Source organism: Nuphar pumila, chromosome 10 (genome assembly GCF_984573655.1).
Source record: "Nuphar pumila chromosome 10, dmNupPumi1.hap1.1, whole genome shotgun sequence".
NCBI lineage: Eukaryota > Viridiplantae > Streptophyta > Magnoliopsida > Nymphaeales > Nymphaeaceae > Nuphar > Nuphar pumila.
The window spans coordinates 8,691,087-8,705,741 of record NC_143258.1 but is presented as its reverse complement, the minus strand read 5'-3'; the positions used below and the strand labels follow the sequence as shown (position 1 = coordinate 8,705,741).

The following is a 14,655-nucleotide window of genomic DNA, read 5'->3' as shown; positions in this document are numbered from 1 at the left end:
GATTCCTCACCCAGATTCAAAGAAGGACAATACCTTTTTTTCGTTGGTTTTCTGGCGATCGGAGACAACCGTCGCGAGAGAAGGGTTGGCTGATGTCGCTTTCTCTGTTGTCGAGCCTCGTCAGCGCTGCCGTGAAGGGGCGATCGGGGGGGGGGGGAGAACGAGGATGGGTAAGAGGGAGCTTCATTCGATGAGAGTGGAGTAGATGTCTGCCTTAGGTGGGAGGTCATTCGCGACTTCTGGTTGCAGGCGATGGCGGCGACAACAGATGGTCGGGAGGCTTGCTGGCGACGGAGCTCCCGCCGACGTGCACAAGAATGACAGAGAGGGAGGCGAGCGACAGAGTGAAGAGGGTGAGACCCTCTCCAACCCCCTTTTATCGAACCGAATCCCCTCCCCTCTCTCTGAGAAACGCAGAGTCGGTTACACCTTCTGTACCCCCCGCCCCTTCGATCATTGCAAGAATCATGCCTCGACACAATTCTTGTTTTCTTTGCTTTATAAATCACGTTCCGGGTCCTAACCCCACAACTCGGTATTTGGATCCAGGCTAAAGGAAGTTGGATCCGGTTACGCAAATGATGGTGGTTCCACGAGTTGGATCCAATTGGGTCCCACCGTGCATCAAACCCAATAAAAGAAATTTTCTTTATTCTCTTTCCTTATTTTGTTATGATTACATATATATATTACAATAAGTGGATATATGGATCTAGAAAGTGGATCACATACCTATCTATGCACTATTTTAGATAGTTATCACTTGAATAATTTAATTAGTTAAAATTATTGCACTTATATAAGTTTATACGAGATAAATATATACGTAAAGATTCCTTTATGGGTCCTGGATCCGAAACTTCGTTCCCAGGCCCAAATCACAATATTACAAAATTTGTATTATAATATATCTAAATAAATGCCTAAAAATTTGAGGTTATTACATCCCTACCCCCTTAAAAGAATTTCGTCCGCGAAATTAAAACGTACCAAAATCAAATATCACACGAGCCTAATGATCGACAACTAAGAATATACCTTTGACCAGATCAGTCTCAGCATCCTGTAGTCGTAACGACATAAACCCTCCCGTTAGTCCTTCGTTGACCCTGTTGCGGCTGCTGTCTTCCCTGAGCCGCTGACTTGTTCAGACAAAAAGGAGCAATGTGCTCTGACTGCCGACATTGATAGCAGACCCCCTTGAACAGTGGGCAAAAACCTAGTGGATGGTTCTCGCCGCACTTGCGACATGTTGGCGGGGCCTTTCCCTGTTGTTGCCCCTCTTGGGTCTGTTGCTTCTTGCCACCCTGCGTCTTTCCGCCTGCAGGTGGGTCCTTCCTCTTTCCGCCCGAAGCATTCTCTCCATTGATGCCTCCCTTTTGCGATATATTTTTAGACCTCTCCGAGTCCTCCGTCAGAACTGTAGCAGACTCAATCGCATCGGCCAAAGTAGTAGGCCGACTTGTCAGCACTCGAGTTTGCAGCCCATCCTTCAGCCCGCGCACAAACTTGGTCGCTCTTGCTTTCTCACTGGCGAACAAGTTTGGACAGTAGCGCTCCAAACTCCTGAACTTAGTGGCATAGTCCACCATGCTCATGCTCTCCTGAGCGAGATCTAAGAACCGTTGTTGCATCTGCTCCTGGGCGAATAAAGGGAAGTAGGTATCCAGGAACTCCTCCCTAAACACTTCCCAAGGAACCACATCCAAATCAGCATATTTCACCCTCCGCAGGGTGTCCCACCACTTTTTGGCATCGCCCTTGAGACGGTATGTGCCAAAAGGTGTCTTCTTGTCATCGGGGACAGGTAGAACGTCGAACGTCCGCTCAATCTCTTCGACCCAGCTCTCTGCTGCTTCTGGGTTGGCCTTACCCGCAAAAGTCGGTGGGTCCAACTTCAAGAATTTCTCAAAGGAAACGCCACCCGCATTCGAACCAACGCCGACCGGAGGGTCACGCGCGGCTGCCTGCGTAACCTGTGTCGCCTGCATGGCCTGTGCTGCATGCAGAGCCTGAGCCGTTTGCGTTGCCTGTATCGTCATGGTCTCGGTTAGTGTGTATATGACTTCCATCATAAAATCCCTCTGCTTTTGCCAGTTCGCAGGAGCAGCAGTGGAAGACAAAGTACCTCTGCGTGAGTACGACATCTGCAACACATATATTTTCTACAAATTAGACTCTTACTGATCCTACCCTCTTGGGGCTGATCACGAACAATAATCGTTCATACAATCACACTAAGATTTGTAATTTACACCAATAAAAATTGAACTATACAAGCAATCAATCATACAAAGTTCATTTACTTTAAATAAAAGTATTAAATAGCCTTACCAGTAAAGAAAACTGCTCTGGAGGACGAGTCACAACTTGTTGACGCTTAAGGATAGGGCTCACATGCCAAAAATAAAAATTTAATACTCAAATATGATAAAATTGCAAGTCTTTGTGGTGGCTCTGATACCAAACCTGTAACGACCCCAACTAGTACCCTTTGAAAAATGCGATTTTTTTTCATGTGCAGTGCGAAAAACTTCCCAGAGACCAGGGTGTTCACAGTTCCAATTTCAACTGAATAGCCAAACAACACAAAGGAACATACAATTATCACCCACCATAATCAAACCAGACCTCTTTATTTATGAATAAGAGTGAATTTCAGAGATAATGTTTTACTCAAATGAAAATAAAGCAACAACTGACTAAGCAAGAAAACTGAAGAGAATAGTAAAACTAAAAGATAAAAGAAAGAGCCACTCTGTCCACTGCTGAAGCTGTCAAGAACCAAGTGTGACTCTTGTAACCTCACAGTAGCTAGTCAAACCTCACTGATCCCTGGTTCCTGTGAAAAACCAACAAAGTAGGGTGTCAGAACCGAAATTCCGAGCACGACTACTTCTAAAGAAACCAAGTAAGACAAAGAACATGGATAAGATTTCATGTAATAATTTGAGTAAGTGCAGATATAACAATTTGCAGTGTTTAAGAAATCACACATTGCAACAGGTTTCGTATACTCACCAGGAAGGAACAGTAAAGCAGTAGCATATAGCAAAAACTAAGTAACAAGTCTTTCAACATGCATTTAGGTAGTAAATAACATACACCCACCATCATATCGTGATTTAGAGAACAATTCAAATATGCATGATCTAGTGCATAACAGGAAAATGCATGATTTCTTTTCAATTCATGAATCCTTTTATTATCTTACCTTTAAGTTTCTTTTTTCCTTTTCATATACATGCCCTATTAAATGCATACAACTTTATGTTTCTCTTTTTAATTATCATTGCTCGCAGATACACCAAACGGGTACAATCGCCAAGGTTAAGTTAGGTTCTCAGGGTAGCTTAGCACACAATTTGTATTTTATTACTGAGTTCCAACTTACCCCTCGACCGAATCACCTTCAGAACATTAGACCTCCATATCTAATGTCGGGGACACAAGGGACACCCAACGCCCACATGTGTCACTTCCTTGGTACCAAAACAATCACAACTGTGACAAACACACCACCCCCAGATAAAGTGACAAACTCTTCCTAAAACCGTGGCTACGAGAAGGAACCTCAATATCGGGTTTAGGAGACCAAATTTAAGCACACAGAGTTTTTGTATCCTTATAGTCTCTCCAAGACCGAATCTCTAATATCCTCATTCTCAAGATGAAAAATCCCAATACATATATTACACTGTTCTTATTTATTATATTTTTATTAAAGTCAGTTCTTTAAGTTTGCAACAACATATAGAAAAGTAAAGTGAAAACCCGCATCCTCCCTTGCGGGACTCCAGCCCGTGAGGACAATTAGAACAGTGTAGTAGTGTGTCATACCAACTCGTGTGGTTTAAGTGATGCAAATCAAAATATACATATAAATAGAAATCAAACCCACGGCTCTCCAGGCCGGTGATGGTCCATTTAAGCCATCGATGCATCACATAACCAAAACCAAAGTAGTGTTTTATTAATAACACTAGGCCAAAGTGCCAAATGCATGTGCACTCATGCAAAAATAAACCCAATCATAAGCATATCATTTCTCAATCATATGCATCCTTATTATGTGTGTTACCTCCATCACATGCGTGTATTCACCAATGTATATCTCCTTTGAGTGTGTGTGAGTGGGCACATTAATTACACATACTCATCAAGCATACATCTCACAAAAATATCAATAACCAACACATGATCGCATTAATGATTGCATAATTAGGGCGATGCAATACCAAGATAACATTTTGCATCTCCACCTGTCAAAAGTGTAAGTTTCTGCATATGCTAGAGAAGTTGGTCGGGCTTATCAATCCCGGACCTAACATCCTCCCAGCTGAAATATCCAACTCAGTCCAGCGGACTAAGCCTGTCAACCAACCCAACTATATACATATGCTGCAGAAACAGAACTTAAAAATCTCAGGCATAAAGCAATATTTCCACCTATTTCACATGAATGGAATTAGTATGATGGACAACACTAATCATGGCAAACGTAGTTAGCTTAATGCACGTGTATCAACACACATTCCAACTGTCTATCTCACGATTTCAGTGTCAAAACAGCCCCCCCCCCCCCCCCCACACACACACACACACATGCAGTTTTATAACCGGAGTATTATTTTCTGTTCAACACTTAAACAATCCTCGGAAGGTGGGTACCTAACAAGTATTTTCCCAGTCAAAATTTCAGTTGGGAACTATTCAGATTTCCCTTTTTCTTAATTCTGGACAGAAGGGTCGATTCTTTCTGATTTAACTAGGCCATAAACTATACCCAGCATGAATCTTAGACAAAACATGATGCCCAAATTTTTATGCAGCAACTTAATCTAAGCAGAACTAAGCCTTCAACCAAAATAAAAAATAAAATCAGCCCCTGTGGATTCAACATACACAGCGTACCTATTTTCTCTTTTTTTTTTTTAAAAAAAGACCGATAAAAATAGATGCATCGGTAAGCAATCGGGTCATCTAGTTCCTTTGCAGCATGCAGAGATACAACACAACATAGATAGGTCTTTCCATGGACTCTGCTATGACCAAGCAACAACCCTCTGTTTGAATCTTCTAATATATGTACCGAGAAGCAAAACTCTCGGTCAAAAAAATGTTACTGAGAAACACCATCGGAATTGGGAAACATCACAGGAAAAAGAAATCCTAGGAACCTAAACTTGAAAACCATGAATGAAGTTGGAGTCTACATTATCAACCTGTAACACCTTCAGAATGGGTTTAGAGAAAGAGCTGGAAGCAAGGTTTTACCTCAGGAAACAATGATATAAATTCTGTTTGATGTGATAAAAATAACGCAAATTTTGAAGCAATAAGATGGAGGTGATGAAATCATAAACCCGACAACCACCACCCTCAACAAAACCAAACCAACCACTTTGCACCCTTGATGCGAATCTAATTCAAGAACTTGAATCCACTCCAAGAACGTGAATCCAGTCCAAGAACACGTATCCAATCCAAGAAACAGGGTGCCCAGGTTGAAACAATGGAAGAAGTTTACACAAAAACTGAGATTCTTAACCAAGAAGAAAATCAGTTTGTTTAGGCTCATCAATATACATAAATCTTTTTCTTAAAAAAAAAGAGGAAAGGCAGGCGAACAAGCAAGAGAAATTGGTCCATGGGGGAACGATCCATGGTTCGCTCCCATGGTTCTTGAAGGAAAACAGCCATCTAGAGAGTTTCCATGGATTCTCATCTCGAACCAATACACGGAATCGAACCCATATTCAATTCCTCACCCAAATTCAAAGAAGGACTGTACCTTTTTTTCGTTGGTTTTCTAGCGATCGGAGACAACCGTCGCGAGAGAAGGGTCGGCTGATGTCGCTTTCTCCGCTGCCGAGCCTCGTCAGCGCTGCCGTGAAGGGGCGATCGGGAGGGAGAACGAGGAGGGATAAGAGGGAGCTTCACTCGACGAGAGTGGAGTAGATGCCTGCCTCAGGTGGGAGGTCGTTGGCGACTTTTGGTTGCAGGCGATGGCGGCGGCAACAGATGGTCGGGTGGCTTGCTGGCGATGGAGCTCCCGGCGCCGTGCGCAAGAATGACAAAGAGGGAGGCGAGCGACAGAGTGAAGGGGGCGAGACCCTCTCCAACCCCCTTTTATCGAACCAAACCCCCTCCCCTCTCTCCGAGAAATGCGGGGTCGGTTAAACCTTCTGTAACCCCCCCCCCCCCCCTGGTTCTTGTTTTCTTTGCTTTATAAAGCACAGCCCGGGTTCGGGTCCGAACCCCGCAATTCGGGTTTTGGATCCGGGCTAAAGGAAGGTGGATCCGGTTACGCAAATGACAGTGGATCAACGAGTTGGATCCAATTGGGTCCCACCGTGTATCAAACCCAATAAAAGAAATTTTATTTATTCTCTTTCCTTATTTTATTATGATTACATATATATATTACAATAAATGGATATATGGATCCAGAAATTGGATCACAGACCCATCTATGCACTATTTTAGATAGTTATCAATTGAATAATTTAATTAGTTAAAATTATTGCACTTATATAAGTTTATACGAGATAAATATATACGTAAAGATTCCTTTATGGATCTTGGATCCGAAACTTGGATCCCTGGCCCAAATCACAATATTACGAAATTTGTATTATAATATGTCTAAATAGATGCCTAAAAATTTGCGGTTATTACATTGAAGATGCACTAAAGCTTATTTCAAGACTTTGGTACTTCCACATCTCTTCCTTGTCTGCAACATGGCTTCACTTTTGACTCACATCTGACATCCTTTGGTAATTGTTCTGTAAAATTAGTGACCAAAGTTTCCTGTTATGGTTCTTTCAAGTGTAGGTGAATATCTCTTTGACAGCTACTCTTGCACGGCTCCGCAATACTAGGGAGGAGAAAGAGCAATTTGATGAAGCCAACAATCAAATTGTTGCACACTTGAAAGCAAAGGTTCTTCAGATTTCTGTTGATATGAATTACTCAATTTCCTTGCGTTGATATCCCATTGCTTAGGAAACTGAAAAGGTTTCTTTCTTTCATTGCCTGGTTTTCATTTGTCAGGAAGATGAACTTTCAAGATCTGTGGCCACATGTAAGATAGAAGCAAATGTTGTTCGTACATGGATCAATTTCTTGGAAGATACCTGGCCTCTCCAATCATCATATGCTGAACAGAAAGAAAAATCAACCAAGTCAGTGTACAACCAACTTTGCACATCATAAGACATTAATCATATTATTGTACTATTCTGCAGATTTTGGTTGGTCTTCCCTGATAGTTTTGCTGGTTTTATCAGTCAGAATATATCATATCTGTTTAATAACTCAAAATAGTTCTTCTTTACATGATTGAAGTGATGAATTGGAGAAAAGTATGAAACATTTCGTGGAGTTGGTCATTAAGTACCTATCTGAATTCAAGGTATTGCAATAAATTTGCTATATTCTCCTTCCAGTTTCATTAAGCTATTTGTACTAATTCAAGTGTCATAGTAACTGATTTGTTTACTAATAGTTTTTGTGTATGTTTATGGTTTCAATGCTGTACTCTACAGGAAGAGCTGAAGCATGCAATCATTGGCATACGGGGATATGTTGATGACTTGAATAACCTCAGTGACAGGTCAGCTCAATGTAGTAAATCTCATGCAGATTTTATTTTTGACTAGAGGCCCTGGGACTTCAATAAATTGACATGGGTTCAACCAATTTGGTAGCTAATTCGGAAGGATCATCCATTGTCACCCATATCCCACTGAATCGGCCTTTTGAGAGAATGCCTTAACAAAATTTTGCCAGAAGACATGCATCCTACTTCCGTATCCTAATGAGGTAGTCTAGTAGGTGCCGAGTTTGATATTGTATGGTTCATGGTAGGATTGACTCAATCGGATCTGGACAAACTGACATAAGAATCCCAGTAATCACTGTTATTTAATTCATCATCATAGTAATCAGAGTCGACTGTATCCTCATTATTATTATCATCACCATCACTGTTACTGTTGTTCTTTTGTGATGATAATGGATGATTAACTGCTTGGTTGAGTAGGTGGCTCGTGTATGAAATAGATTCATTTGACTCTCTGGTTCTTAGCCCTTGCTATTCCCGAATTGTAACTGCAAACTTTTTTTGTAATGGTTTTGATTGATTTACTTTTAATTTCTTCTGGCAGGCTAGTGAGAACTTCGTATAGTGATGCTGGGATTCTAGAGATATCAACACAGAGGAAAAATCTTGAAGCTGAGTATTTGGATTGTGAAGCAAAGGTGACATCCTACATGCATTTTTGGTTCTACCATACTAGCAATGAACTCTTATGAACTTGTTTAAATCCACCATGATTTATTTTTCTTCTTAACAAACTTTCAATGATCACACCTTATGTTTGAGGGGGGGGGGGTGTTAAAACAGGTTATCTACCTATACACACATGTATACCATTCTATTATTTGTATTGCCCCTCAAGGGTATTTCTGTCTTTTCACTTCATGTATTAAATGTAACGACCTCAAACTGACCCTCGAAAAAATGCATAATTTTTTTTTTATAAATAAATAATTTAGAAACATTGAAGAAAAACAAGTTACAATTTAAGCAGTTCAAGCAAGCAATCAACAATTTCATGCTAAATTAAACATTTAGGGACACGTGAAATCAATGCTATACATTTAGAGATGCATGAATCAATGCAATATACATGAATAATTTTTTAAGTTAAATTATCATAATTGCGTCACTTTCTTACAAACCCGAAGTTCAAGGCAATTCTCAGTGATAACTTAACACACAATTTGTATTTTAATTATTAAGTACTACACATGTTCCTCGATCAATATCAAGAATCGTCACCTATTGTGGGGACATTAAGGAAATCAATATCTATTGATGTCACTTTCTTGGTATACCAATAACTACAACTTAGTCAACAACACCACTCCTAGGCAAAGTGGCTGAAGTTCCCTACAATCGTGACAGGAAACATGAACCACACATCGGGTTCTTCGGGATAATAAATACACATGATGCTTAGTATCCTCATGGTCCCCTATGACCGCTATTCAAGGTTCCCACCATTTCAGAGGGACACCAAGGAAAAAAAATTATTACACTGTTTGGTCTGTTTTACCATTCTTAATCAATTCAGGATTCTTTGCACAAGAACTGTTATGCAAATCATCATGCAATAACAATTTCGGGCCCTTGCCCTTTTTCATTCAATAGTATAATTATTTCAAAAGAAAAAAACCAATTTTTCAACAAATAATTTTGCAATGCAAATTTACAATTTAATATTTTATAAGCAATGCATGTCCATGGCCTTCAAAGCCCCAACAATGGTTCGTACGTTACCACAATATGATAACATTGCTAAAATTTCAGTGAACATGAAACATACATAGATATTCAATTTTCATGTTCACAATACAACTCATGATACAATCACAAAAATTTGCTAGATGCATATTGAACCATGTATAACAATTTTGAATATCATCCCACACACAAGAAAAATATATACTTGTATTAAACCCAACCAAAAAATCAAATTTGCAAAACTGGTTCTACAAAAGAAACAAATTTTTTTATCTTAAACCCAAACACAAATTTAAAAGTTTATAAATCCACTGTGTTCCCGATTCAAGAACACAAACATATATATATATATATATATATATATATATATATATATATATATATATATATATATATATATATATATATATATATACCTGCTGTGTACCCTGTTCAAGAACGCAGACATATATATATATATATATGTTCAAGACTACAAAGAATCACAGACATATCTATATATTAAAAAATGCAGAAAATAGAGACATGTATATATGTCCAAGATTGCAGAAAATCGCAGACATATCTATATGTTAAAAAACACAGATAATACTGATATGTATATATGTCCAAGACTGCAAAAAATCGCAGACATATTTATATGTTAAAAAACGCTACCGACATGTATGTATGTCTAAGACTACAGAAAATTGCAGACATCTATATGTTCAAAAAAGGCATAAAATACAGACATGTATATATGTCCAAGACTGCAGAAAATCGTAGACATCTGTATGTTCAAGAACACAGAAAATCGTAGTCATATGCATGTATATATATATTCGCTGCTGTGAATCTCTGTTTAAGAACAGAAAAACACATACTTGAGTTTTCTTAATCCCATGTGATTTGACCTATGCTAAACTCCTCATTCTATCAGAAAAAGCGGATCTGTACCTTTTGCTGTAGATTCACGAAAAGAAGAAAAAGATGGAAAAAGGAGTTGAAGAAGATGGTGGAGAAAGAGGAGACGTTGCAGCAGCACCCTTTTTTTTTTTATCTCTCTCTCTCTCTCTCTCTCTCACTCTCTCACTCTCTCACTCTCTGTATTTCAGCCGTCTTCCTCTCTCAAAATCAGCATAGAGAGAGAGAGGATAACACATGGCTTTTTATAAAGCACATGTGACTCCTCTAAGGGGGACACCCCATGTGTTCTAGAAATAGAAAGGCTTCTATTTCCTTATGGAAATAGAAGTCTTTCTATACTAGGTCTCTTATATATGTATATGTATTATATATATATAATATCTGGTTATATTAAAATTTTAAAATAAAGATCAGTTTATCTTAGCCCAAATGCGTTATGGATCTCGGCGACGGTCCAAGATCCATATCATAACCGGATCATAGATCTTGTCATCGGATCCAAGATCCATATTATGATTAGATCTTGGATCTTGGCAAGGGGTCCAAGATCCATATCACAAATGGATCATGGATCTTGGCAATGGGTCCAAGATCCATATTAGGATCCACTTAATGCCAGCCACTATATTATAGATATATATTATTTTGATTTAATTAATAAAAATATATTTATTTAATAAAAATTACATTTATTAAATTTTAAAATTAGGCAAAATTTGCAAGATATTACATTAAATATTGTTCATTAGGAACAATATTTTCTATTTTATTTCTTTTTGTCTTTTTTAGTCCTTTTTATATTTGAGCATGGGCTCTATGGTCAAAAGACCATAAAGTCATTGGGGGCAACCCAATTGTCATATTTATGACCGTTGGGAGCTCCGCAATAGAGCCCATGGATCTTCTTTTTATATTAATAAGGGGTGATCTTCTATCTTGTATTCAATGCTTCTCTTAAGCATTTGTGACTAAATAAAGACTATTTTTTACATTATTGTGTTCTTCTCTTGACTCTTGTGAGTTGTGCATATGCACTTTTGTGCCTTAGTGTTTTTGTGTTGTCTATTCTTGGACTTGTGATAGTTCTTGTGCACTTTGTATTTACCTTTCTGCATATTTCATTACACTTACGTCGAAAGGCATTGATCCAATTCAATCCTTTGGTTTAGATCTATTGGGTTGTGAATATCGGACCTTACTTCGAAAAGTCTTTGATATGATATGATCCATTTAGATTTTGGGAGAATCATGTCACTTATATAGTGTAACATTTTTGGCATATTTTTGCAATAATTCCAAATAATTTTGATCCACTATCTCATTTCATTGTTCAGAAAAAAAAACTTTCTTTCTAGGAAAATAGAAGCACATAAATCTTGCTAGAAAGCCTTTTTGAATAAATTAAAACTGCTTTGATTCCCTTGTTGACTGGCATTTATTTATTCTTCATGGAGAAGCAGAAACTGGTTGGAACATGCAAGCCTGTTGTTACACGGGGTAAATTAATATTATATTCTTGATGATTACTAGAGTCAGCATGTTTTCACATGTTATCGCTGTTAATAACAAGTGACTTCACGACTCAGTCTGGTTACTTATGCTCGAAAAGTCCAATGAAATGTTATGATGCTGTGTAACTATTTCTAACTGATATAGTTAAGACAGTAGAGACATGATCCAGTCAGCAATATTATACCTTTCCCATGGAGCAACATTTAAGGCTCATTATGATATTTACTCTCCAAAATTTTCTTCAAGCTTGTGGTTCTTTCTACAGAAATGGTAATCAAATTGAACCTTGTTGACATATTTTGTATGTCATATCAGATATTGACAACATTAAGCGTAATGGACAACATGAGAGAGAACTTCTATTCTCAGCATGGAAATCCTCTGAGGTGATCATCCTTACCACATATGTGCACATTGACTTTTGACTTCTCAAGTCTCAGTTTGACATGCTGTCCTTTATAATTTAAATCAGTTTTACATGTTTCATATATATATATATATATGAGTTAATCTAACATTAAACTAGTGTTTAACATTAGATGGATTCAACATTATTAAAATGACTAAAACACCCTTAAAATAATGGCATTTTTTAAAATGCAAGGTTACTTTTTGAGGTAAAAAAAGGTAAGTTTCATAGCTTCATAAAGTTATTTTTTTGGAAAAGGTGTTGACTTTTCAATTCCCTCTAAGTTCAAAAGACCTATAATGCCTAAAAAATTAACCATGCATTTTAAAAAATATTCTTTCAAGAGTATTTTAGTCATTTTAATAAGGTTGAATCCATCTAATGTTAAACACAACTCGTTTAATGTTAGATTAACCACATATATATATATGAGTTAATATTTGGTGCTATTGAAGGCATTGAACTATTGAGTATAAATCACCTTTTCATATTTTTGGTATTTTTTTGTAGATAGGACCTTATGGATGTGAGTTTTGAATAATGTGATTATGATATGTAAGCAGGTTTTTAAGGCCATAAAAAAAACAATGGTTTATAATTCCCTAAAATTTCATGACTGAAAAAATCATATTTCTCATTCAAAATAACATAATCCAAGGTTTGATCCTTAGAAAACAAACAAACCATGCCGAACACATCTCTGTATTCAGATTGAGTGGATAAAGCTTGAACCTATGAGTCCCAGCTCAATAATATATATATATATATATATATATAGAGAGAGAGAGAGAGAGAGAGAGAGAGAGAGAGAGAGAGAGAGAGGATAATCCTACCCACTTTCAGATATTTTTTGCCGAATATGAGCCATTAGATGTGTTTATCATTATTTACTAAGAAACAAGCTTTCTTTCAAATCGATTTGATATAAAAGTGTAAATATTTTATCATCAAATTTTCGTATAATATCAACAATTGATTTTGCTACCGGTTTAAAATACACATTTGAGCATAAAAATTCTTAATCAAATACATGTTTCCTATTGAGTAGACAATGATAAGCACATCTAATGGGTTTACATAAAGCAAGCACGAATTTTAGAGGGTCCTAATGTGACCAATCCAAAAAGGGGGTAGGATCCTTGTTCTCTCTCTCTTTCTCTCCCCCCCCCAACCCCCCACCCCACCACATACACACACACACATAGGGAATGGGGACCGTCCAACCAAAGGTACAAACCATCCAAACCACTTTTAAAAATCATATTTAAAAGCACTTTTTTGGCAAATCTGACCACACAGATGTGTTATTCCTGATCAAAACCTAAAAAATGACTCTTATTGTGAACTTTTTTTATGCATAGATTGGATTTTTATGATCTAGAAAACTTAAAAAATTTCAAACCTTTGATCTTTAGCACATTATAAAATCCTACATGCACATCAAAAAATTTGCTATAATAGTTAGTTCTTAGGTTTTTGACCATGGAGATCGTTGTACGGTCATATTTGCCAAAAAAAAACTTTAAAATTGACTTTCGAGAGTGGTTTGGAGTCCCAAGGTTGTAAGTATCATTTCGTTACTCATATTGGTCGGGCCTAGGGGTGGGCATCGGGCTGAACCGGCCCAGATGGGGCCTGCCAGGCTTTAAGTGTGGCCTAGCCTGGAGATGGCCCGACCCATTTACTAATGGGCTGGGCTTGGGCCCAGTTCTTAACATGTAACGCCCCAAAAATCCAGGACTTGTAACTTTTTTGAATAGTTTAAAAAGCTTTGAAATCATACAATAATCAGAGTTTAAATAATACTTCAGCGGAAAATGATATTTTTAAAACCACAAGTCAATGGACCTTGAGCGCATTACAGCGTAAACTTTCCTTTTGTCAAATCTCGCACAACCATTGAAATCAAATGGTCTAGAAACGGAGTTTCAATAATTGAGATTTTGTTTGTTGAAACCAAGAAGAAGCTTACTAAAACAGTTTTATTAACTCACGGTTTAAGAAAAGAGAAATTTTGAAACACACTTTATACCAAATTTACCAACATGTCCTCAGGAGCGAAACGTCAGGGAAAGAGCTCTATCTTGATCTCATCACGCCATCATGCCATCGCGACTGTATTACCTATCCATTACCTGCCCATAAAATTGGTCAGTTTCACTAAAAACTGGTAGGTGCACAGACATGACAATATTGAACATAATTAAGCAGAATAATTTAATATGTCAGGTAGACAGGCAATTATATAGCAATTTAATTTCAACAGATTCAGAGAGCAACTATCATGAGCACAATGCTAAAATTATTACAAGCATTTTACTGGCACAAGTAGGCTAACTATTACAAGCGAAACACTGCACAAGAAAGTTAACTAGCAAAATACAATACTTCGTCAACCACACACACAATTCCATAAGTATTGAACCTGTTGTACCCTATAACTTCCATATGGGCATAACTCAACAAATTGTGTGATCAGATTATGTTTCGATATTAACTGGCCAAGCGGGTA

General features: G+C 37.7%; 1 protein-coding gene across 1 annotated transcript in view; it reads left to right on the top strand.

The window, feature by feature from the left end:
- Nucleotides 1–14,655, top strand: part of LOC149823439 (uncharacterized) — a 148,184-nt gene that overhangs the window by 119,965 nt on the left and 13,564 nt on the right. The window contains exons 12-17 of the mRNA XM_090018838.1: nucleotides 6,841–6,948; nucleotides 7,060–7,190; nucleotides 7,354–7,420; nucleotides 7,554–7,621; nucleotides 8,175–8,268; nucleotides 12,050–12,120. Coding sequence (XP_089874964.1) covers nucleotides 6,841–6,948; nucleotides 7,060–7,190; nucleotides 7,354–7,420; nucleotides 7,554–7,621; nucleotides 8,175–8,268; nucleotides 12,050–12,120 — 539 coding nt within the window. The remainder of the gene's footprint in view (nucleotides 1–6,840; nucleotides 6,949–7,059; nucleotides 7,191–7,353; nucleotides 7,421–7,553; nucleotides 7,622–8,174; nucleotides 8,269–12,049; nucleotides 12,121–14,655) is intronic.